General features: G+C 48.9%; 10 protein-coding genes across 10 annotated transcripts; 6 read left to right on the plus strand and 4 right to left on the minus strand.

Annotated features, from left to right (window-relative positions):
* Positions 1-195: 195 nt before the first annotated feature.
* On the plus strand, positions 196-894 carry M430DRAFT_16455 (hypothetical protein; the record flags this gene model as incomplete). Its single annotated transcript, XM_024863464.1, has 2 exons — positions 196-258; positions 367-894. The coding sequence occupies 2 exons, from the start codon at positions 196-198 to the stop codon at positions 892-894; spliced, it is 591 nt and encodes a 196-aa protein (XP_024724344.1).
* A 511-nt stretch (positions 895-1,405) lies between these two features.
* Positions 1,406-4,401, minus strand: M430DRAFT_94848 (hypothetical protein; the record flags this gene model as incomplete). Its single annotated transcript, XM_024869867.1, has 2 exons — positions 1,406-1,847; positions 1,895-4,401. 2 exons carry the CDS (start codon positions 4,399-4,401, stop codon positions 1,406-1,408), a joined length of 2,949 nt encoding a protein of 982 aa, XP_024724345.1.
* Positions 4,402-5,214: 813 nt separating this feature from the next.
* On the plus strand, positions 5,215-7,690 carry M430DRAFT_16457 (hypothetical protein; the record flags this gene model as incomplete). Its single annotated transcript, XM_024863465.1, has 6 exons — positions 5,215-5,400; positions 5,770-5,800; positions 5,851-5,902; positions 5,963-7,076; positions 7,219-7,516; positions 7,596-7,690. 6 exons carry the CDS (start codon positions 5,215-5,217, stop codon positions 7,688-7,690), a joined length of 1,776 nt encoding a protein of 591 aa, XP_024724346.1.
* A 204-nt stretch (positions 7,691-7,894) lies between these two features.
* On the minus strand, positions 7,895-9,587 carry M430DRAFT_25502 (hypothetical protein; the record flags this gene model as incomplete). Its single annotated transcript, XM_024865252.1, has 2 exons — positions 7,895-9,382; positions 9,432-9,587. 2 exons carry the CDS (start codon positions 9,585-9,587, stop codon positions 7,895-7,897), a joined length of 1,644 nt encoding a protein of 547 aa, XP_024724347.1.
* A 1,224-nt stretch (positions 9,588-10,811) lies between these two features.
* M430DRAFT_48175 (hypothetical protein) lies at positions 10,812-11,432 on the minus strand (the record flags this gene model as incomplete). The annotated part of the gene is made up of 3 exons (XM_024867980.1): positions 10,812-11,147; positions 11,198-11,291; positions 11,389-11,432. 3 exons carry the CDS (start codon positions 11,430-11,432, stop codon positions 10,812-10,814), a joined length of 474 nt encoding a protein of 157 aa, XP_024724348.1.
* Positions 11,433-11,853: 421 nt separating this feature from the next.
* On the plus strand, positions 11,854-12,543 carry M430DRAFT_16459 (hypothetical protein; the record flags this gene model as incomplete). Its single annotated transcript, XM_024863467.1, has 3 exons — positions 11,854-11,880; positions 11,928-12,060; positions 12,110-12,543. The coding sequence occupies 3 exons, from the start codon at positions 11,854-11,856 to the stop codon at positions 12,541-12,543; spliced, it is 594 nt and encodes a 197-aa protein (XP_024724349.1).
* A 404-nt stretch (positions 12,544-12,947) lies between these two features.
* Positions 12,948-13,543, minus strand: M430DRAFT_33350 (hypothetical protein; the record flags this gene model as incomplete). The annotated part of the gene is made up of 1 exon (XM_024866353.1): positions 12,948-13,543. A coding segment is annotated over exon 1 (377 nt), but the record flags the coding sequence as incomplete, so codon positions are not given.
* Positions 13,544-13,804: 261 nt separating this feature from the next.
* Positions 13,805-14,968, plus strand: M430DRAFT_94709 (hypothetical protein; the record flags this gene model as incomplete). Its single annotated transcript, XM_024869855.1, has 1 exon — positions 13,805-14,968. The coding sequence occupies one exon, from the start codon at positions 13,805-13,807 to the stop codon at positions 14,966-14,968; it is 1,164 nt and encodes a 387-aa protein (XP_024724351.1).
* Positions 14,969-16,903: 1,935 nt separating this feature from the next.
* On the plus strand, positions 16,904-18,797 carry M430DRAFT_273152 (hypothetical protein; the record flags this gene model as incomplete). Its single annotated transcript, XM_024865577.1, has 2 exons — positions 16,904-17,138; positions 17,269-18,797. 2 exons carry the CDS (start codon positions 16,904-16,906, stop codon positions 18,795-18,797), a joined length of 1,764 nt encoding a protein of 587 aa, XP_024724352.1.
* Positions 18,798-19,924: 1,127 nt separating this feature from the next.
* M430DRAFT_25508 (hypothetical protein) lies at positions 19,925-22,636 on the plus strand (the record flags this gene model as incomplete). The annotated part of the gene is made up of 3 exons (XM_024865255.1): positions 19,925-20,734; positions 20,789-21,728; positions 21,783-22,636. 3 exons carry the CDS (start codon positions 19,925-19,927, stop codon positions 22,634-22,636), a joined length of 2,604 nt encoding a protein of 867 aa, XP_024724353.1.
* Between the last annotated feature and the right edge of the window lie 144 nt (positions 22,637-22,780).

Below are 22,780 nucleotides of genomic sequence, written 5' to 3' on the forward strand. Positions count from 1 at the left end.
GAGGAGCCCCTTGTCGATTCTCGTGGCCTTGCGACCCAGGCATGGTCGTTTTGTTCGTACCTCAGACGACATTCGACCAGCTCCGTACAAGAGCTGCGAGAGGGAGGTAGCTTGACAAGAAGTTGTCCTTTTCATGATATGTTCATCCGGTCATTCTTTAGACGCTCTGCCTTCTTTCCCTCCCAGATGCGCGCCATGGGTACCATACCTCAACCAGCGCCCGAACTTTACTTTTCACAGTTCGAGGTCGGCTCACAGGTAAGTAAGCTGCCTCTCAGCTCCCCTCAACCCCATCCCCACCATCTCCCTCCTCTCATCCGCCATAGTCCCAGGATATCTCCAACTCAAACTAACCCCCTCGTGCAGGTTTTCTACCGCACGCCCCTCTGCTTCGCGCTCGTCAACATCAAGCCCATCCTGCCCGGTCACGTGCTCGTGGTGCCGATGCGCAGCGTGGCGCGGCTGACGGATCTCAGGCAGGACGAGGTGACGGATCTGTTCACGACGGTGCAGAAGGTGCAGCGGATGCTGGCGCGGCGGTATTTCAAGGGGGCGGACGGCGGGCCAGGCAGCGTCGAGGACGGCAGCTTCAATATCGCCATCCAGGACGGGAGGGAGTCCGGGCAGACGGTGCCGCACGTGCATTGTCATATCATCCCGCGGACGAAGGAGTCGGCGGCTGAGGGCGACGGCTTGTATGATCGCTTGCAGAGCGAAGAGGGGAATGTCGGCGGTGGGCTTTGGGATACACAGCATAAGATTGGGGAGGCTCGTCCTGAGCCGATTGGGAAGTTCCCGAGGATTGAGGATTCGCAGAGGAAGCCTAGGTCGGCGGAGGATATGGCGGAGGAAGCACAGCTCTATAGTAAACAGATGGAGGAGTTGTTGGACTGAGTATTGGAGGGAGGGGAGGGATCATGGTGGCCTAGAAGCCTTGTCATATCCTTTGTATAATACTGTGATCTGGACTGGACCATAGCTCGAAGATCTCCTGCTATTTGCGGACCAATATATACAGAACTTGAAATACTAGATCTTAAGCTGTTGGGATTGGTTCAATTGCTCTCTGTTCAAGTTGGGTTTCTACGGAGCCTGTCGATAATTCTAAATGTGAATGAAGTCTAATACAGTTTCGTATCCTTCTTACATGATACTTGCGTGACATAGAAGCTTGCCCTATGATCTGGAAAAGACCAATGCTAAGGTACCTAAAGATCATTCCGCCCAGAAGTAACCATACATCTTACTACATAGACTCCACTCTATTTCAAAGACAGAGATCTTGCCTAAAATCAGAACATTGAACTCATCTCTTGAAATTCTATCTTAGAAATGACAAGTCATTCTGGAGTCTAGCCCCTTCATTCTTGCCCCTGTCTTGGGACGCTGATGTCATTTGGCCTACCTACAGCCCTCTTAATAACTCTTCGATCGTGATCGGTTTCCTAACAGCATTTGAAAACCCCTCATGATAACTAACCCAGACCTTGATGTCACCCTTCCCATCCTGCTTCCTTCTCTTCTTCGCATCCGTTTCAGCGTTTCCATCGACCTCTTGAAGCGGCGAGATCTCCTCGGTGATCACTCTACCGAAGAAATCTCGCTTCGTAAGGGGCGCCCCTGCCTCAACGTGTTGCGATTTATTCTCTTTGTTATTGGCGAAGGAGAAATCTGCTTCGTCCTGGGGATTTCCTGCTTTGTACCGAGCTTGGCGTGCCGCGTTCTCGCGGACGATGATGCTCTTTTGGTATTCCTGATCGAGCACTTGACGGACAGCATAGCGTACAGGGGCGGGCGCCGTAGCGGAAACTGAAGCCGTCTCGAACGTGACCAACGTATCCAAAGGTCTATCACACAGTCAGTTTTGCAAGTTTGATTCAAGAGGGAGGCTTACGGCTCCATTCTGTACACCCATTGAGCGCCCCTGTTCCCAAAGTCGCCCTCTAGCTTACCACGTTCAAAGATGACGCCTAAACCGCCCATGACATCGACAGCTCTCTTCACCAGAGCTTTCTCTGCCTCCTTTCTTACACTAGCAATGCCTTTTTGGTCGCCACTCCCACCGACAATGATCGGCTTGATATCTGGAGTGAGCATTCTGACAATATACGGAAGTAGATCCGTAGCAATGTCTTCCGGACTCCTGAAACTTCGTAGAAGCATTGCGTTAAGGCTTGTCTGCAGTGTCAGAATCGTTGCCCGATTCAGCTTTTCTGCTTCACGAGCAAAGTAGTCTGCTCTTGGCCCGGAGAAAGGACGAGGCTCTTCTGTCTCTTCTTCTGTATCCCACTTCTTTGGCTCGCTCCCTCCGCCGAAGTAGTGTCGCGCGGGCGAGGAGAAGAGGTGGTGACAAGCTAGGACCGGTTGACTGAGATAAGGTGCCAGTTCGAATTCTTGGCTTGAGAAAACCCGAGAAGAGCAAGTGTCGTGGAAGTGAAGCCATTCATAGGCTGCGTCGGGTTTGGATAGTATGGAATCATCGTTGAAAGGTTGATTTGGGTATTCGGAGAAGATATCGGTCACGATGCGATCTATGTCGCCACTTGTATCAACCATCTCTCGTAGCCTATCCATTCCGGCCTTCTTAACCAACTCTGCTACACCAAGCGGTGTCTTTGGTTGATCATCTGAAGCGCCATGAAGCGCATTAGAATTCAACGATTTTGGGAAACCGGCGCCTTCTAGGAAGACTCTGTTGACCACCTCCTTTACACCTCCTCTCCCAGCCCCTCTTGCCCCGCCTCCACCATGTGAGAGATCACTCGTCATATTCTGTTCGACCCATTTCCTAGTCAACCTAGGAGTCCCATCCTTGTTCGAGGCCTTCAGTTTCCCTGCCGCCCACTCCCCAACTACCATTATTCCCCGAAGATCTCCTTCACCGGCACCCTCTCTCCCTTTTCGAGATTCCGTGGCATCGACTCCCCAAGTAGCTTCACATAGTCTGCGTACTGCATCGCTATCACAAGACACTCCTTCTTTCTCAAAAACAGATTTCATGCGAGTAACAACAGCGTCCAGAGGAGGCTTGCGGACGTGAATGATTTCTGCAAGGCTGGATTGGCGTAGAGGCCTCAGCGATGGATGATAAATATCGTTGCATATCAAGATTAGAGGTCGCATAAGTCGAAAGTCATCGCCCTTCTTCTTCTTCCGAGAGTAGCCTGTATTCGTTCCGACCATTGAGGAGTTCTTCTGGTCCAAAAGAATAAGATCAATTAAGGCTTTGATGAAACCACCTTCACCTGCACTGCCAGATCCTCCGACCACTCCATCAACTTCATCCACCACAACACACAAAGGATGGGCTATCTTCTGTACATGCCCGGTTTTCGAAGTTATGGTCGACCCAGTTTTAACACTTTCTGTGCCAACACTGGTTCTTATTCGGTTCTTCACGACGTCTCGGCTTCTCTCATCACTTGCATTGATTTCCATAACCTCATAACCAGCTTGTCTGGCACAGACGTGTGCTAGAGTCGTTTTACCAAGACCGGGTGGGCCAGTTAGCATTAGGATTTTCCGATGAGGCTTTTCTTCCTCCTCTTCAGCTCCGGGCCGTTTTCCAGCAGTTGATTTTGCCTTGCTAGACTTTGGGAAGACTATAGGATCCCATGCCTTCAGCCATCGTAAAACTTGACGATGTGTCCGATCATCGCCTACGAGTTCCATGAAGCTCTTCGCTCGGTATTTTTCTGTCCACATTAAAGTTCTGCCAACTCTTCTCTTGGGGCCTGGCTGTTCCACTGAAGGTATAATCTCCTCCGCGGCCTTGCCCTGTTTTGCTTTCTCTTTCTCTGTCTCTTTAGAAGCGTCGTCAATTAATTGATGTATGTCAATCCCATAATAGCTCTTCTTTGCGCGTCCAGCCTTTGTAGTCGACCTTGCCGCCACCAATTGCTCGAAGGGAACTGCAGCCGTCTTTTTTCTTTGTTGTACGGAGGTCGATTTTCCAGAGCATGTCACAACTTCGGTATTCTTGGTCGGTCTACCACGTAGAAAAGACGGCAATGGAGCAGTAACTCGATCCTCTGTGGGCCCAAAATTAGGAACGGAGAACGAGGGTGCTACTCGAGCCGCATCAGGTAATTGATTTTCTGGAGGCCTATCTTTATCCACCAAGAGCTCACCAGTTGTCTTTTGCTGAGCTGGGTCCAGGATACTCTCCTCTGTAAGCTGCTGTGTCTCAGGGCTCAGTGGCCGTTGTGCATTTAACATCCTTCGCTTGGGTGCAGGTTCAGGGAGCGAGAAGTCATCATCGCCGTCTGATTCCTCGTCGATGAGGAAGCCACCGATAGCTCTTGGTTTTCGAGGTTCGCCGGCTTTCACAGGCAAGGGACGCTTACCAGCCGGTGGAGGGGAGCTCGGCGGAAATGCAATTGGAGATGAGGCAGAAGGCATTTTGAGACTTGGTGGTGAAGACTGGAGAGGAGGCCGGTGAGATGAACCAGGGCGCGGCCGTAAGGGTGTTACTGGAGGTTTGTTTAATATGATTCTTGAATGGTTGGTGGAAGGTTGCACCTTCAATATGGTCCGCTTCACTTCTAAACACTTCGGCCAAGGACCACGCTCTGTGCTGAATCACAACACCTTCCTTATTCTTCCTGGCGATGGTCTCCTCGTGGACGAGATGTAGCGCTTCAAGATCGTCGGAGTAGGTGCTAGATGAAGGCAACACGACCGGGTCGATGCGCTCCTGCTCCCAATCTTCATACAGAGCGGGATCCGAGGTGAAGGGGAGTGAGGGCGACGAGGCGGAGTCCATTGGACTGGACCATGCTGATACAGTACATATCCAGGTATCATTTCTCGACGCGTCCAACCAACACGCCCACGCGTTCGACGCGCACCGCTACAGCCGAGGGTGCTTAGTCAGCACGGGCCGAGGGCGGCATCTCACATGATCAGCGGCGCCTCCGCTATTTTCCGAATTCCCTACCTTCCCGTATTAGGGTGTGTTTCGCACCTGCGGATGTGTCTCCGTAATAATAATAGTCACGGTTACCGGCAACGATCCTACCTTAGGTAAATCCGGGCCTATAATACGTACAGCAATAAATAAGATTTTCCCCGCATTCCGACTGCGGGAATATCTCTCCCCACACATTTGATTCTGTCGTTATTCCCATCAACCAACATCATCCGCCTTAATTGTCTGCTTTTGTTTGTCACTGTCGTCCCTTGTCCAGCGGTGCGCAAGGAGCATGTAACGGCATGGATTCAATTGGAGCCGTATCCCCAGCTCTCAATACATCTGTCTCCTCGCCCGTGACTGAACGCTCCAGGAACACGGCACCCGTGGCGCAGGAAAACGACTCAACAGCCGAGCCCCCCAAGAAGAAACAGAAGCGCAACAAGCCAACGCTATCATGTGAAGAATGTGTCGAAAGGAAAACCAAGGTCAGTGCGCTCTGATTTGCCCTGTTGAATGTGCAGATTTCGATTTCTTTGAGTTCTCGGAGATGTCACAAAGTTGTGATATATCTGCATAGGGTTGTCGGCTTATTCGGTAACGGCCATGAGGCCGAGCTATTGTGTTGGTTGCGAAGGAAGACAGATACCAGCGTCTCTTTCTCAGTGATCTAAGCTCTTAGAGCCACATCTCAATATACCAGACGATCAGTTTAGTGGTTCTTGTCTGATTCATGCCTTTTGAGGTCAAGGAACCGTTCAGCTGCTAGGTTCAAATTTTTGATAGAGCATCTGTTATTATATCCCGCTTTTTTAGAATGGTAAAATAAGGATTCTGCGGCTGACGATTGGCGACAGTGTGATCGAGGGAGACCTCATTGCCTTGCTTGTTAGCCACCTTCCCCGCCGTGAAGACTCCGTTATTAAGCCATTTCACAGGTATAAAACGTCAAACAGATTGTAAATATGCACATGTTGCAAATGTCTTGGAGTAAGTTGTATTGTACAGCACTCAATAAACTCTTGAAGTAAATCCTAACTCTCAACCTAGGGAGACAAACCGGTCTGTCAGTAATGGCCGCCGTATGACCAAACCCCCTAAGAGGAAACCCGAGTCGGTATCAAGGGTGTTTGAAGTCCCAAGACAAGCCCCAAATCCGCACGAAAGAAGTGCTTCCAGGGAATCGACATCTTCATCCACTGGCCTGCTTTCCAATGTGCCGTATTCTCATCCCACTGCCTCCAATGTTTTTGGAATCGGGTCCGAGCACCCCTTTGCAAATTACTGGACATGTCAGGGAGGATTAGCAGAGGTAATCTCGGTCTTGCCTGATAAGCTGCAGGCCGATATTCTGCTGGACATGTATTTTGAATGTGTTGACCCAGTCTATCCTATGATTCATAGGCAGACCTTTTACGCCGACTATGAGCAGTTCTGGTCCCTGACTCCGGCAGAGAGAGAGCGGTCCGATGGAGCACTGGTAGCAATGATATTCGCTATGATAGCCATGGGGACCCAGTTTATCAGCACAACCACTTATCATGACCGACAGCAAACGGCCGAGTTTTACGTCTCAGCCGCCCACCAGGCTTTGAGAATGAGCTCATACCTCAATAAGGCCTCCGTCCGGTCAATCCAAGCCATGGTCATCATAACATACTTCTTGATCAATGATAACCATGCCTCGGACGGGTGGGCATTTGCTGGAATCCTCATCCGCCAATCCTATGCCATGGGCCTGCATCGCGATCCCGACATCGTCTGTCCCAACGCCAGTATCTTCGAGAAGCAGATCCGGCGGAAACTGTGGCAGGCTGTTCTCCTCCAGGACACGTTTCTCACCGTCCTACTATCGCTCCCACCAAGCGCAACCCATACTGATGTCAACGTGGAAGACCTAGTCGATGTTTCCTCCAGCATCGCCAACTCTAACCCTACCGACACAGCCTATATCCGCGGGTGCTGGACACTCGCAAACCTCGTCCAGGAAACGATCTGCTCGCCGCGGTCTCTCGACCTTCCCATATCCTCCACCCCGCGGCAGAAATCAAAACTCCTGGCCGACTTCCGCGCCGTCTACCGCTCCTTCCCAGACATCTTCCGCTCCTGGGATGCCGAATCTATTACGCTCTTAGCCCAGAGTAACAAACGCATAGTACGCCAGGTTCGTACTCTCTACTACTCCAGATCCCCTATCTTCTTGCATGCTCTTAGGAGAAAACATGTCTTGCGAAAGATCGAGGGTCCTGCTTCTCATTTATTAATCAACAAGATCCGCGGCTAACTTCCACGTAACCTAACCACAGACCCTGTTTCTCGCGAGTAACTATTACCATAGCATTATGTTAGTGCATTCGAGCTCGAGTCCCGAGGTTCCGGTCAACTTCCGGGGCGCGTTGGAAGCGGCCCACGAGGCCATCAACGCCTTCTTCCTGCTCTGCGCCATATTTGAGAACGAGGCGAAGGTGTGGTGGGTCTTCAATCATAGGGCGTTTCTGGAGGCGCTGTGTATCGGGAGTATCTTGCGGGATCAGGCCAAGGACGAAAATGGGGCCGATGTCCTGGCTAAGGACCCCTTATTTGTGAGGGCGAAGGCCGATATTCGTACGTATATTATCCTTCTAAAAATCCCATTGTCTGGGTAATGGGTCATTTATGAATTAGTACTGACCGAGACGAATAGTCCAAATGATCGCCATTATGCAAAATATGAGTGAAGGCGAACACGGGTCTGAGGTGGCGAGAACGAGGATCTCTGTACTGGGCAACTATCTGTAGTTCAACGCCCATTCTTACATTATATCACACATCCATCTTGCGATAGCAAGATTGCTATTGCTATCATCCAATAAAACCAGTGTTTATCTCGCTCATATCCACCGTGTCTCATCAGGGAAGCACTGAACGCCTTGCATGCACCCACACCCGCCGAGAATCAAATTTATCTTCGTCAGCCGTAAAGCATCAAAGCCCACTGGAATTCTAATCATGTCTTCGATTGTTGGAATTCGAGGAGAATCGATCCCGCAGCCATGCTATCGGTCCTCCACTATTGCCAGTACTACCGGAGCTTCTTAGTGATTCTCGGGAGCGGTCACTGCCACTCGTATACCCTCTTCTACTATCCCGCTGATTGTCAATACTCATATCTGAGTCGCGTCTTCGATATGAACGATATGAACCAGGTAGGTTTGGCTCAAGGTCCGCATCAGGTTCTTCAGAGCCCATCTGAGCAGGTTGCCATCTGAAGGGTTCCGGGTTTTCCTCCGTGGGCGTAAGTCTTCCAGTCGCCCGAATCGAATCTAGTCTTGCCTCGTTTCTACTTGAAGTGCTTTCCCTACCTAAACGTGATCCAAGGCTCAACCTTCGAGATCGCTGTTCGTTCCGTGAAGTTGGCGAAGAAGGCCCATTGCTTGGTCTTCTACTGTTGGATGGCGGTGTCTCGTCGCCAATACTTTTTCTGCAAATTGGACATGTATTATGCTCCCCCAACCATGCGCTAGCACATGCCTCGTGAAACCAGTGACTGCAAGGGAGCATAACAACCTCGTCTCCAATGTGTACGTCATCCATGCACACGCTACATTCTCCTTTGCCCTCGGGACCGAGTAGTTCCTCGTCCAATAGCTTCTTCGGAAGTGCTGCAATCGCTTCTGGAGGTGCTGGGCCGGGAGCGTTAGAAGTGGGATGCTGCTCCATTAAAGTCGAAATAATCTGATCCAAAGCTTCTTGAGAGTATACAGCATCGCCATGGCGGGCATTACGGGGATTGAGAAGTGCAGCAAGCAGACCTTGAAGGCCTGCTCCTACTCCCTCGCGTCCCTCACGTGGATCATCTCCAGGTGGCGGCGCCATTTGGCCAAACATATTACCAAGAATACTGGCAAGCTGGTCAGGAGGTGCTGTAATACTAATGACGTACAGAGAACGGCCATTAGAGGGTGATGAAGGAGGAAGGGAGGCGTACGTAGCTAGATCATCAACAGGTGGTCCGCCTTCCTGAGGTCCATCTGTATCCCTTGGTCTCAAATTCCCAGTTGTATAGATAAAACGCCCGCCAAAAACGGGAGGCATTGGCCCATCCCCGCGCATACGAAAATGGCCTGGAGGAAAAGGAGCGTGAGGGAATAGATCATCAGGACCTGATCTGCCAGGCTGACCAGCTCGGAAACCAGGACCCATAAGAGTGCCCAGCATGTTTTGGAAATCTCTCATCACGTAGGTGGGATCGTCTATATCAGGTCGACCTCCCCTCCGGCGACCAAATACATCCCGAGGTGTCGACGAGCGGGTGGTTTGACGAATAAAGACAGAACCTCCCGGCCCGTGTGTGATGTGCTCTTCTATGTCTGCCTCTTCAGGATCAGATGAATCACTATCTCCCCAGGGATTATGATTTTGTAGGGATCGGAAACCAGGCGGGGTTGGAGGTGCGTCGAGACCGGGCCGAGGGTCACTCTCCGGGGATACCTACGATCTGTTAGCTTTGGCCATAAACCTAGCAGAAGAAGGGTCTTACTATCTCAGTGACTTCACTCTGGCATGCTGGGCACTGTAATCCATGCTCGTCTCGATACCATTCGTGTGCGCACTGGTGGCAATAAACGACCTCTCGTGGACCAGATGCATCTAGGTGCCCGCGACTCTGCCCAGATGCTGGAGTATGTTCTGCCATGGCGTCTCGTATGCCCTGGTAGGCCGCGAGGGCAGTTAGTCCGAGACTTAATGCCAGGCCCGTGGAACGTAATGCTCGGAACGCCAGGTTGAGTCGAAGCCTCTGGAAGACACGCCTGATGGAGATGGATCAGAAGTAGTATAACCCGATAGTCAGATGTGTTTGCTCGTCCTCAGCAGCGCGGCTGATTGGCGTGCAAGCTGCCGGACAGGCTGACGATTCACCTGCGGATCAGGATAGGGCTGGTTTGCAAGGAGGGTGTACACTGTACACTGTTGCTGCACGCAGTATGATCGGAAGGGAGGGGTTTGGTATGCGTTGATATGACAAGAGGACAGAGGCGGGGCGGACGACAGGAGAGGAGAAGACACGAGGGAAAGGAAAGGAACGAAACTGAGGCTGAGCTGGATGGTCGAAGAAAAGCTCCTCCTGCTGTCGCGGAGACGAGGCCGGAGAGTATTATAAATATCCTCCGCAATAAGGTTCACGGAGTAAATAACCTGAACCTCGGGGCGACTGCACTTCTCGGGTGAGGGTCGGTCCCCTGTTATCGATAAATATATTTAATCGTTTGAATCGCGACTCACAGCAGGCATGCATCGATGATTCGCCGTTGACAAGAGCGAGGAGGCAAAGAGGCGGTGTTTTGTCTTTCAGGTTGTTTCTCAAGAGATGTTGTAAAGATTATCATAATACCTTAACACCGAGGACGCCGTAATACTTTGTAATCTCTCGTGACAATGAACCTGCCAATGGATACCTTAAATTCAGCCGTTACCGTACGGTCTCAACTGTGGTCTCAGTGCAAATCGGCATTTCCGCGCTACGAAATCCAGGGTCTACAAAGAAAGTCTAAAACCGCATCCTCCCTCGATGTCTTGAAAATCTGATTGAAAAATGACAATTCAACAGAGTCGGGTCCTTTCTTTTTCCACCCTCTTCTCTATGTTTCTTCATGCGCGGGCTCCACATCCTTATAATGACGGGCACTTTGGCTCAGGAGACACCCCCAGAGCAGGGTTGGGGGGTGGGAATAACTACCTATTTACCTGCTGCATCGACCGGTCTATATGTGAAATGGAACGGATCCAAGGGACTTCAACAGCAATATTGACAACCACAATAATCATACAGTGCATTCATTACGGGACTCCCGCCGTCATTGGTATACTCAGTTAGCAAGTGCCATGATATCGTTTCTCTTCCAGACCTACCCCGCTTCCTCTACCTCGCCCTCCTCCCAAAGCCCTTGAATATCATGCCGCCAACAACACCCGCGGCAATAGCCACCCCACTGAGAATAGCAACACCCATTAAACCCTCCTTCGCAACTTTATCATCTATCAGCCCTCTCAGACTCGCTGCTTGTAAATTCGCGGGCTCCTTCTCCAGCAATAAGTCGTTGTATCGTCGTGCCTCTGCATAATTCCCAAGCTTGTAGTTTCCCAGCGCCAGGTAGTAGAGACATTCCCGTCTTCGCTCGGGCGAGATACGGAAGATATCTGAGAGGAGTCGAACACCGTCTTGTTGATCTTGGCGAACGTTGGATTTGATCAAGCCCTGGAACAGCATGAGTGTCGCCTCTTGGAATAGCACACAGAGGCGCTCACCCATGCAAAGTTGAACTTTGTCTGTACCCCAACATGCTCTCCTTCCTTCTCATATTGTGATCGTAGAACTTGTAGCTCAGCGGGCTTCAGTGGGCTGAGTTGATGTTAGCTTAGAAGGCTCTCGATGTCCCGCCTTGCGTGTCTTCGGTCCGGGGGGAAGGGGGGTCAAAAATGACAGAGATTTGGCTGACCTTTCTGCATCGGCAGCATCTAGATGTATATGTCTCGTCAGCATAGCCGTTTCCAGTCGTAAAGCATACAAGAAGATCCCAAAACGGGTGTGGAGTTTTGTATCCAGGAACCTGTCGTCCATACTTATACTTACATGGAAGAGCGGTGCCCATATTTGGATTCTATCGATAACCGCCGGTATTATTCTGCAGGAATGGAAGGTAGGCGACTTCTTTGTTTATCAGGCAGATAGAGTTATTCGGATACTGGCTAAGTTTGAAGGTCAGGAAGCTCGTGTGGCGTCACTTGCGCAGCTTGTGGCTTGTGACTCCGAACTGTGTTGCTGCGCCAACGCTTCCCAGGACGAACAGAGCCGATAAGCGCAAACATCTCATTCTTTCGCCCGCATCGCACCGCTCCATCAAATCGCAAATACTCAAGCTATAACAGTTATAACACGTTATCCTCTGCGACCCATTGTCATAATGCTTCTCGACGAAGACCCCGCAACAGTAAGGAACTGGAGACGCCTTCCACTCATACTAGCTAACTTTCTCAGCTCATCCACCACACTGTTGGCAACTTCAACATCCTACCAGACAAACTCGCCGTTTCGCGCATCAATGAATCACTATCTACGTTGCAACAAGCTCGGGATCTGCGCGTACGAGAAGCCGAGAGCGCATTAAAAAGTAGATTTCATCGTAGCTATTGGAAGTTCATGGCACTAATTCAGAACAGAGCTTTCAAGGACCCTCACAACCCTAAACAACCACCACCAAGAAACAATCGCCTCCCACTCATCCGCGGCCCATGCTTCAGAAATTGCGACCCTTGACACACAGAAATTCCGCATCGCCAAAGCTGCTAGCGATATTGAAATTGAGACGGAGCGCCTCTCTTCCCAACTTGCGGACCTACAAGCCCGCCTGCAAGAACTGGAATTACAAGGAGTTGAGGGTGGCGAGAATGCGAGGAGGGGTTTGGTGGCCGACGAAGTTACTCTAAAATTGAAGATCTACAGGGGGTTAGGAATCGATCTTGTGAGGGACAGCGACGGGGAGTATACGAAGGCGGTTATCAGGAATGGGAGCCAGGTTGGTTTAAACGTGGTCAACCTGGACAACAAGCTTTCGAGGTTCTTCTATGTGAATTACTTCTGGCAGATGTTGTAGCGTGGACTGGGGAGCTTGGGAAGGATATTGGCTTAGGCGGCGTTTGGATGGCGTTCCTGATTTTGCACTGGATACCACAGGAGAGTTCTTATACAAGTTCAACGAACAAAACACTACGCATTAGTTATACCATGCTATTTATCATGAGTCGAACAATCCCAAGAGTTTGTATAACCTAAGACTCCAGACTCCCATCCCACCATACATTATATTACCTTTGTTTCATGTTTAACACAGACGAGGGCTTCGGACTCCCTGAGCTTGATGCCGGCGTCAAAACCGAAGGCGTTCGTTTCAAGGCGCTCGGACTAGACGGCGCATGGGGCAAATATCCATCACTAGCAAACACCGCACTTGGTGAGGTCCTCACTCTCGAGGTATTCATCACAGTCTCGGGAGTGAAGCTCCCCTTCCACCTTTCATCGCTCGGTACACTCCCCATCGTTGAAGATCTCCGATGTCTCCTGCCATGATCCGCCGGAAGCTCCAGCCGGGAATTGATCTTTGTCCAGAGCGCATCGTCATCATCAGGCGGCGCTAGCCGCCAGCCTCCTACTCCCTCATAATCCCTTGCGTGGCCCATGCCTTGGTTCAATCGCAGGTTGTTGCCACCCGCAGCTGGTGTGATGGAACCAGCGGATAATACGCTACTCGAGCTATCCCTGCGGATCCTCCTTCGCGCGGGAACCCTTGCGATGGAATGGACCGGTTCGATGCTATCATTTGAACCGAGAAGATAGTGAGGGATAACGGCGAGAGCAAGTTCAAGATATACTGTGATGACTCGGAAGCACAGGATCGAGAAGGCAGATATCGTGGTTATGGTTGCGAAGATGGCGACGGGGATTGTGAAGATGAACAGGAAGGGCAGGATAAATCCGTATCTTGGGTTGAGGCGCGTCATTTTCGTCAGGAAGTGGGAAAAGACATTCTAGTGTCTTAGATACCTAGGTAGTTGATAGAACGGGTCAAGGAAGATGGTAAGATGGTTGGGGTATTTGTATCCTGCTTTGGACGACGGGAAGTCGCATGTGGAGGCGGCGGAATACCAAGCATTTACAGTTTGGGGAGAAGTGTGGGGTAGCGGCGGAATGGCGGAATCTATGAACCCTTGGAAGTCTATTAATAATGCGGTGTGCCTGCAGTGCCGATCCTGCGTCCGATTAGCCATGAACGTCAACGGTGATAACCTTGAGTACACGGCCAGGTACTCGACCTCAAGTTGTGTGAGCTACTAGCCACTGCCTACAGTTGCTCAGCCATGGCTGCGTCTGAAGGAGCAACGCCTCGCGATGACCCTTTCCCGTGGGGACTGGGCATTTATGACGCACATTGCCATCCCACGGATACTATGAGCCTCGTCCCGTCAATTCCCAGCATGAAGGCACGCGTCCTGACAGTCATGGCTACCAGGGGTGAAGATCAGGAGCTTGTAGCTCAAGTAGCCGAAAGCTATGGCTTAGAGAATTCTCCCGATATGAGCGAACAACCTGATCACCGACGTGTAATTCCATGTTTCGGGTGGCATCCGTGGTTCTCTCATCAGCTATATGATGATACAGAGAACCCCGTTCCAGATTCTGATTCGGACGAATTTAAGGTTCGTCATTACCAATCTGTCTTGACCCCTAAGCCGGATGATGCTGCTTTCCTGGGGTCTCTCCCTCAGCCACGCTCTCTTTCAGAGTTTCTCTATCAGACTAGGAAATATTTGGAGAAATACCCCCTAGCTCTTGTTGGTGAGATTGGTCTGGATAAATCATTCCGTATTCCCAGACAATGGTCGGCTGGATTGGAAGAATCAAGGGATGGGACACTCACTCCAGGAGGTAGAGAAGGCAGGGTACTCAGTCCTTATCGGGTCCAAATGGATCACCAGAAAGCAATCCTGAAGGCCCAGCTGAAACTTGCGGGAGAGATGAAGCGGGCAGTGTCAATCCATGGTGTGCAAGCTCATGGCGTAGTTTTCGACACCCTGCAAGAAACTTGGAAAGGCTATGAGAAGGAAGTTTTGAGCAAAAGGGAGAGGAAGAAGGCCGCCCACCAAACAGAGGAAGAGGGATTTGATACGGACTCGAAGAAGCACGGACCAAGACCATTTCCTCCCAGGATTTGCCTCCACTCATATTCGGGGCCACCTGAACCTCTCAAGCAATATTTCCATCGCTCTATCCCAGCTGAAGTGTTCTTTTCGTTCTCGTCCGTCATCAATATGTCGTCATCTGCAAGCGTAAAGGCTGCTGAAGTCATCAAAGCACTGCCAGAGGATCGAATACTTGTTGAAAGTGATCTCCATGTCGCTGGAGATGAGATGGACATAAAATTGGAGGAGATGACTCGAAAGATTTGCGAAATCAAAGGATGGAGTCTCGAAGACGGGATCACCAAATTGGGAAGGAATTGGCAACGGTTCGTGTTCTCATAGGATGAAATCAATGTTGCTCGGTCATACCAGGAAAGACGTTCATCCCGGTCATATAAGTTTATTCGACGCTTTGGCCAACACAACATGGATCTCATTGATGTTTTGATCCTTTTGGTAATGCTCTGCTTCCTGGATTTGAGGTTGTAGTACCTTTGCTCCTGAAGCATCGATTAGCCTTAGGCAGTTTACCTGCACCTTGAGAGGAAGAGAAGAAACCACGGAAGCTTTTATTTCAGTGGGCTCTTTCGTTGCCCTTTATGAGCCAAGGGTTGGCCATAGCAGACTATTCAGTCATCATCTTCCGGCCCCGTCAGTTGCCAAGTCGTAGGAGTTGATTTTGGACTCGACCTGAACGAGTGTTATTTTGCCACCAAATGAAATCTCTTATTGTACTTTGATAGAAAGTCCTAAGACAAGGAGCCTGCGATGAGACTAGTGTCAACTATGTGATTATCACAGCAGTTATATTATTATTCTCAGAACAAAGAGATGTGTAGTTCATTGGTATAGAAAGGTTGAAAGAGCCGTTGAAGTAGATAGTTAGGTTTTTGTATCCTACACTTTTACCAGTATTGATGGTAATATGGAGTTCATATGTCTTATCAAATAGATGTTAGGTGGCAGTTTGACGAAGAAGAAGTCTGTTCTATAGACGAAACGTTTTGTATATTTTGTGTACTTTGATACGTTCGGTCTTTGGTAATCTCCTTGGTTACAAGTAATAGCCCTGACAGCCTTGCTTTTGGTAGTGTCCTGATTTGAGGCAAGCAAACCTAGATCGGTTTTTTGGGTCTCTGACCGTAGATAAACTCTCCCTAAAGCAACTGCTTGAGCAAGCCGTTTACAGCGAGTGAATAATTCAACTGTAGCGAACTTGACCTTTTCCACACTACTACCATTTGCAAACTACCATCTTTACCAAACAAGCTTCCTTAACAAGAGCATCCTTCTTGCAATAAACCATTGCCTCACAAGTCATATATTTATTTGACAAGGACACTCGCCACTTGCGAGCAATAGCAACGTTCATTGCGAATGTACGTTGCAGTCATTTACTCGCTTACCCCCCGAGGCTCTTCTTCGATATCTCGGGAGACTTACTGCCAGCAATACGCACACAGTAACCTGAGCTGCAACTTCTGTACTTAGTGTCCTACACCTGCGCCCTACAAATGCAAGAACCTCGAGCAGAACCCGCAAAATCCAACTACACATAACAAAAGGTGGTGCGTCTTGTTACCTTTGCTATCTACCTTGTCAACGATTCCTTCGACGTCAACGATCTCTTCTTCATCAACGACATCTGCATCGTCAACGATCTATCTTTTCTTCATTAGCGATCTCTTCTCCATCAACGATCTCTTCTCTATCAACGATCTCTTCTCCATCAACGATCTCCTCTCCATCAACGTCCCTTCTTCATCAACGACATCTGCATCGTCAACGATATATCTTTCTTCATTAGCGATCCCTTCGTCGTCGCTATCTCTTCTGCCTTGTCGTCAACGATCTCTTCTTCATTGACAATCCCTTCTTCATCAATACTATTATCTCCCTTCTCGATACTTCTCCAAGTACATCCTCGTTATTGACTCAACGAACTCGAATCCTTCTCTACAACAACATATTTTGCGACAACACCATTGTCTCCTCCTCATCGCCGTCAAATCTTAACTACTCGGTTAATATTCACCAAGGTGAGAAGCTTCCATCCCAGAGCTCCTTCCTACTTCTGCCTTTCTTGTATTATCCTTTTTCCGTCGTCATTTTATTATTCCGTCGTCAATGTCATTTTCGTCGTCAATATCATCTTCGTCGTCAATGTCATGCTTGAAATCATTGCTGCTATGCACCTCTATTTACCTACCTTCTTTTTTAACTTCAAGCAACTCTGCAGCTTTAGAGGCTAATATTTTTTCTTTAGGGTCATTAAAGATGTCAGAGACAGAGCTAGACAAAGGACAGAACACAAAGTCTAATGGTCTTGGAGACATGGTGTCCAACGATAACACGAAAAGCCTTGCTCCTGAACCACAACAAAGTCCTGATGAAAGTCACAATGCTCCGCCCTCTTTGCCTGACATACGTGATCCTATTAGACGATATGAAAATAATACTTCTCCGTTCTCCCCGCCTGTCCTATATGATCCCACTGGACAATATGCAAATGGTATGTCTATATGTTTTTCTTAACTTATTGGCTTGATCCTGCTTCTGCTTCTGTTCTGAGTTGTTCAATGTACTACAGCACCCTTTTTACTATGTACATAATTCAAAATACCGAAGCTAACACCTTCTAGCCTATAGTCGGCTGACCAACACTACTTCCCCTCCGCGCCAGCGCGGTCTTGCAGTTGGCGCTTTGTCTACGAATAAGGAACATCACAAGTTCGGGTCTGCTGGTCGCTTTGAGTCGTTTGACTATCAAAGCCAAGGCCGACCATACCGTAGCCCTTCCGCCCAACGACAGCGGAGCAGTTATGCTGCAGTTGGCCCTTTATCTACGAATAAAGAGCGTCGCAAGTTCGAGTCTGCCGGCCGATTTGAGAATCAAAGCCAAGGCCGCCCACTCCGCAGCCCTTCTACGCCATATGGAGGATTCGAACAAATTAAAAAGGATGAAGCTCTAAACTTCCTTAGGCGACCTGTCGTCCGGGGTCGTATCGTCAAGCAGTCTGGAAAACGTGCTTTCTTGCAGCATCATGATGATGAGGATGAGGATCATGATGAAAACACTACATCTCTCTTTGATCAGCCCCAGCGTGGATTTGCCAAACAGATTGGAAAACACGTTTATCCTGGTAGCGATGATCTGAACGACAACGCTGAGAGCGAATCTATGCTGTTCCGGCAAGACCTGATTCCTCACGATGGCAGCATAACTCCTGCTGCAACAAACAGCTTTTCTCGAGGCGGTGACAGCATGCATATGAGTCTAAGTGGTAGCAGACACGCTGATAGCAAACATGTTTATGGCAAACGTGCTGATAGCAGACAATCTGGCAGCATATATTCTGGTAGTAGATACAGTGGTCCTGAAGTTGATGACGACAGCTATCAATACACTGGAAGTGGCCTTGATTCAGAAGAGGAACTCTTTATACAAGAAAATCGCTATCATCAACCTCGCACAGTCGAACAGAGTCCCTGTCCGGCTGCCAACGCAATAACAAGACGTTTCACTAGCAATGATCATGCCCGTGATCCTGCAAACCACCCACCAGCCCTACAAGCAGATAGTCATTTCCATGATTTTGGTTACAAGCTTCAACCATCTCGCTACTCTGGTGTTCCTATGCCATGGGGCGTCCAGGCTCCGCCACAGATGGTTGACCAAGATGAAGTTACTGATGCTGCTCTCCTGAAGCGTAACATCGCGCGTGGAGAGGGGAAGAAAATTTGCAAACGCAGTTACGGTGCCAATGACCCCGAAAATATTGCTATCGTCAATATGAAAGAGAATCAGAACCTCTCATTTGCTGAAATTGCTCAGATTCTGAATGACCAGCGTGTTGAGCAGGGCAAAAATCCTTCTCTTAGTTCCTGCGGCGTCAACAGTCGCTATAACCGCACTGCTCCGCTTCTCTACGCTTCCCAAGGCCGAGCATTTGTTCCCCTTTCTCAACGCAAAGGAGCCGGCAGACGTGCACATGGCAGGTCTATCAGAAGTTCCCAATTTGTCTGGTCTCAGGAAGCAGACCTTGAGCTTGTCAAGTGTGTGAAAGAAGTTGACTCTGCAAGATGGCCAACGGTTGCATCTTTGTTTGAGGAGAGAACTGGGATGAGAGTGGAATCATCCGCTGCAGCTTTGCGACACAGCCTGTTGTAGGCTGATAGCTCTTTCTGCTTTGGTTCCTGCTGCCGTTCACTATCCGCGCCGAGATTTCCGCTGCCGTCTTGCTTTTCGCTGCCGTTTTACTTTCCGCTGCCGTTCACTATACGCTGCCGTTCACTGCTTTTACTGCCGTTCACTGTTTCTGCTGTCATCACGCGACTAGAGCCGTGAACTTTATATTAATGAATAGATAATTGATAAATGGCTAAGCAAGACTCTGAAATTGTGTCAATTTTACAAATCTAACCTGTGAAAATGTGATATTAGTTAGATCATTCAAAAGCCTTATAGTTTTTGAAAGAAAAGAATCAAAAGATTATCAGAGATCAAAGATTTCTTCGCGATTGAAAAATTCTTAGAGACCAACAAATTCCTAGAATTTAAGAAGATATTGTAGAAACCGAAAAATCATTAGAAATTAAAAGCTTCTTAGAAACCGAAAAGTTGTTCTATTAAAGGTTATTAGGAATTGAAGAATCATTGAAAAGGTATCAAAAACTGGAAAAGTATTACAGACTAAAAGATTATTAGATACGGAGAAATTATTAGGAACTAAGAAATTTTCAGAAGCTGAAAAGTCATCAAAGGCTGGAGATTTAACCAATATCAGGGAAGTTTCAAAGATTGTAGGTTGATATATGTTCGCCCAGAAGCAGTTTAGTCTAACGCTAAGATTAGTAACCTCATGACTTCGCGTCCGAGATCGCAAACCACTTAACGCGAAGTTTATCGGACGCGTCACTTGATTTTAGATATTCCAATCATCACCCTTTGAAGTTTATTTCTTTTATGTACTCCCTTTTATGTGAGCCTTGTCCTGCCATTCCCTGCCTTATGCTTGCTTATATACACCCATCCTACCTGTCATTCGTTCAGATTTTCTCTCATGTCAAGAGATTGGTAGGGGTGGCAGCAGAACTTTCTCCCGAAGTCAACGATAGCTGTTATTCCACGAGAGCGGAATAATTCGGCTATACCGAAGTAAACAAGCTGAGGGCTCTTTTAAAAGCTCTGTTGTTCAATTCAGTTTCATTCAATTGATCCCATAACATCAACACCGTGGGTTGTCCAACCTGGACTTCAAACCACCGATTCTGGGCTAGGCTTTCTCAATCTCAATCATGTCTTCACCATCGAGCGAGCCCTCCGGGCTACCAAGAAATGTGCCCTCTTCTCTCCCGGATACTGGAATAGATCTGGAGTTTGCGACTGCTGAGGAGAAGGCAATGTTGGAAGAGGAGATCAAGGCCCATCGCGAGAATGCGAAGAATGACCTTGCTGAGGCACGACGGAAGAAACTCGCCGCCAAGAAGCGAAAACAACGCGAAGAGTCTAAAGCTGAGAGGGAGGCCAAAGCTGCACAACTGGATGAACTACTTAGAAAGAGCTCCTTATTCTCTGAAATCCTCACTAAGAAGACGGAAGTCCTAGGCCGAGTAGGGAGCGGCTTCGATAGCAAGGCCCTGGGAGAACACGATCTAACGATGGCCGAGCAACCAAGTATTATGGTGGGAGGGAAAATGAGAGATTACCAGCTGGAGGGTCTCACCTGGATGTATGAGATATGCCTCCAAGGCATGTCTGGAATTCTCGCCGATGAGATGGGACTCGGTAAGACCATTCAGACCATTGCTCTGATCGCTCTATTGCGAGAGGTAAATTATCTTGGACCTCACCTGATCGTTGCCCCTTTGAGTACCCTATCCAACTGGATCGAGGAGTTTGAAAAATGGACCCCTAGTGTGCCAGTTCTACTCTATCACGGCAATCCGAGCAAGAGGAAAGAGCTCAGACAGACCCGAATGTTTAAGCATCTCGACCGCAAAAACAATCGACCTGATTCCGAATTTCCCGTCGTCTGCACATCCCCTGAGATGGTAATCAGAGATGAGAAGGAATTATCTAAGATAAAGTGGGAGCTTATTATAATTGTAGGTCCTTTGGGCCTGTTGATCACTGGGTCTTGGTGCTGACATGAAGTGAAGGACGAAGGACACCGAATGAAGAATTCTGATTCGAAATTATTCCAGATCCTCAAGAGCTTTACGTCCGCGACTCGTCTGCTCATTACCGGGACTCCCTTACAGAATAACCTCAAAGAGCTCTGGTCACTTTTGAACTTCTTACTTCCAACGATATTCGTTAACTGGGAGCAGTTTGAGAGTTGGTTCGACTTTAGTGATTTACAAGACGAAGAGACCACAGAGGAGTTCCTTGCTGATCAGATGAAGCAAGATCTTGTGAAAAAAATCCATCTAGTCCTTCAACCGCTCTTGCTACGTCGTGTCAAAGCAGATGTCGAACACATGCTCCCAAAAAAGCGAGAGTATGTACTGTATGCGCCAATGACCAAGGAGCAAACAGATCTATACAATGCCATTAACGACAGGACGATAGATACCAGGAAGTACTTGGAGGACAAGGTCGTTGAGAGATTGACAGGGGCGGCAAATACTCCTGCTTCATCCCGGAAGGCGAGCCCCTCAACAAGTTCCCTGAAGAAGTCTGCAGTCAAAACAGAGGAATCGGACAGTGACGATAACGTCCCGTTAGCACTTAGGACCCGTGGAGCGAAAGAATCTAAGCCAGAACCCCCTAAGAATGCTTTTCAAAAGATGATGCAGAGGGCAGCTTCTTCATCCGACAAGTCGTCGAAGTCGTTAAAGCGCAAACCAGCGGCGAATCTTCCTTCTCCTCCTTCTAAGTCTACAAAATCCAGTAGGCAATCAACGCCAGGGAGTATTCAAGGACGAAGATCTAAGACCAGACGAAGTTACAAGGAAGCTAGTCCTGATGAAGAAGATGCTCTTAGTGACGAAGAGTTCGAAAATAAACTCGCTGAAGAAATGGCGGAGCGAGATAGCGAAGAACCGCGAATAGAGAATGAGGAGGAGATCCATCGAGCAAAGACACTTGAGTTGGCTAGTAAGTCTTTGTTGATAAGATAATCCCCCCCGATCAAGTCCTGACCCATTACAGAGAAAGAGATATCGACGAAGAAACTCGGAAATCCGTTGATGCAGCTCCGGTTGGTTTGCAACAGTCCGCATAACTTCTACAATCCCTGGTCCATGGACTCGGGATTACCAGTCGACGAAACACTCGTTACGCACTCTGGAAAGATGTTACTTCTCGATCGGCTCCTTCCTTACCTGTTCAAGCGGGGCCACAAAGTATTGATCTTCTCCCAGTTCAAGACCCAACTTGATATCCTGGAGGATTATGCCAAGGATCTGCGTAAGTGGAACGTGTGCCGTATCGATGGTTCCGTTGCACAGGATGATCGACGACAGCAAATCAAGGAGTTCAATACGAATCCCGAATATAAGCTGTTCCTTCTTTCTACTCGTGCCGGCGGCCAAGGTATTAATCTAGCTACAGCTGATACCGTTATCTTGTTTGACTCCGATTGGAACCCACAGCAGGATCTCCAGGCCCAGGATCGTGCTCATCGAATTGGACAAACCAGACCCGTCGTCGTTTATCGACTCGCGACAAAAGGCACCGTAGAAGATGTCTTGCTCTCGAGTGCCGATGCGAAGCGCAGACTCGAGAAACTTGTGATTAAGAAAGGAGGCTTCAGAACGATGGGCCAGAAACTTGACAACACGGAGGGCATGACCGAGGAGGCGTTGAAAGCTTTGCTTCTGAAGGATGGCGAGGTGTACACGTATTCTGGGGGAGATGCAATCTTGAGCGATGAAGATCTCGACGTCCTCTGCGATAGGAGTGATGCTGCATATGCCAGAGCCGAAAAGGGGCTTGGTGATGCTGCCGGGTTCAAGATCGTGGAGACAAAGCTTGGTGGTCTGATGGTGAAGACGGAAAAGTAGGGTACTTCTCATGCCCTATTTTTCTCTTTACATATCCATCCCATCGGAGTTCTGGAGGCTTTTGAGCGTTTTTTTACGGCGATGGGGAGTTATGGTGTTCATGAATCTACGAAGATAGGGAGGTTTAGACGGGCACCGGAGATT

Source organism: Amorphotheca resinae (genome assembly GCF_003019875.1).
Source record: "Amorphotheca resinae ATCC 22711 unplaced genomic scaffold M430scaffold_2, whole genome shotgun sequence".
NCBI lineage: Eukaryota > Fungi > Ascomycota > Leotiomycetes > Helotiales > Amorphothecaceae > Amorphotheca > Amorphotheca resinae.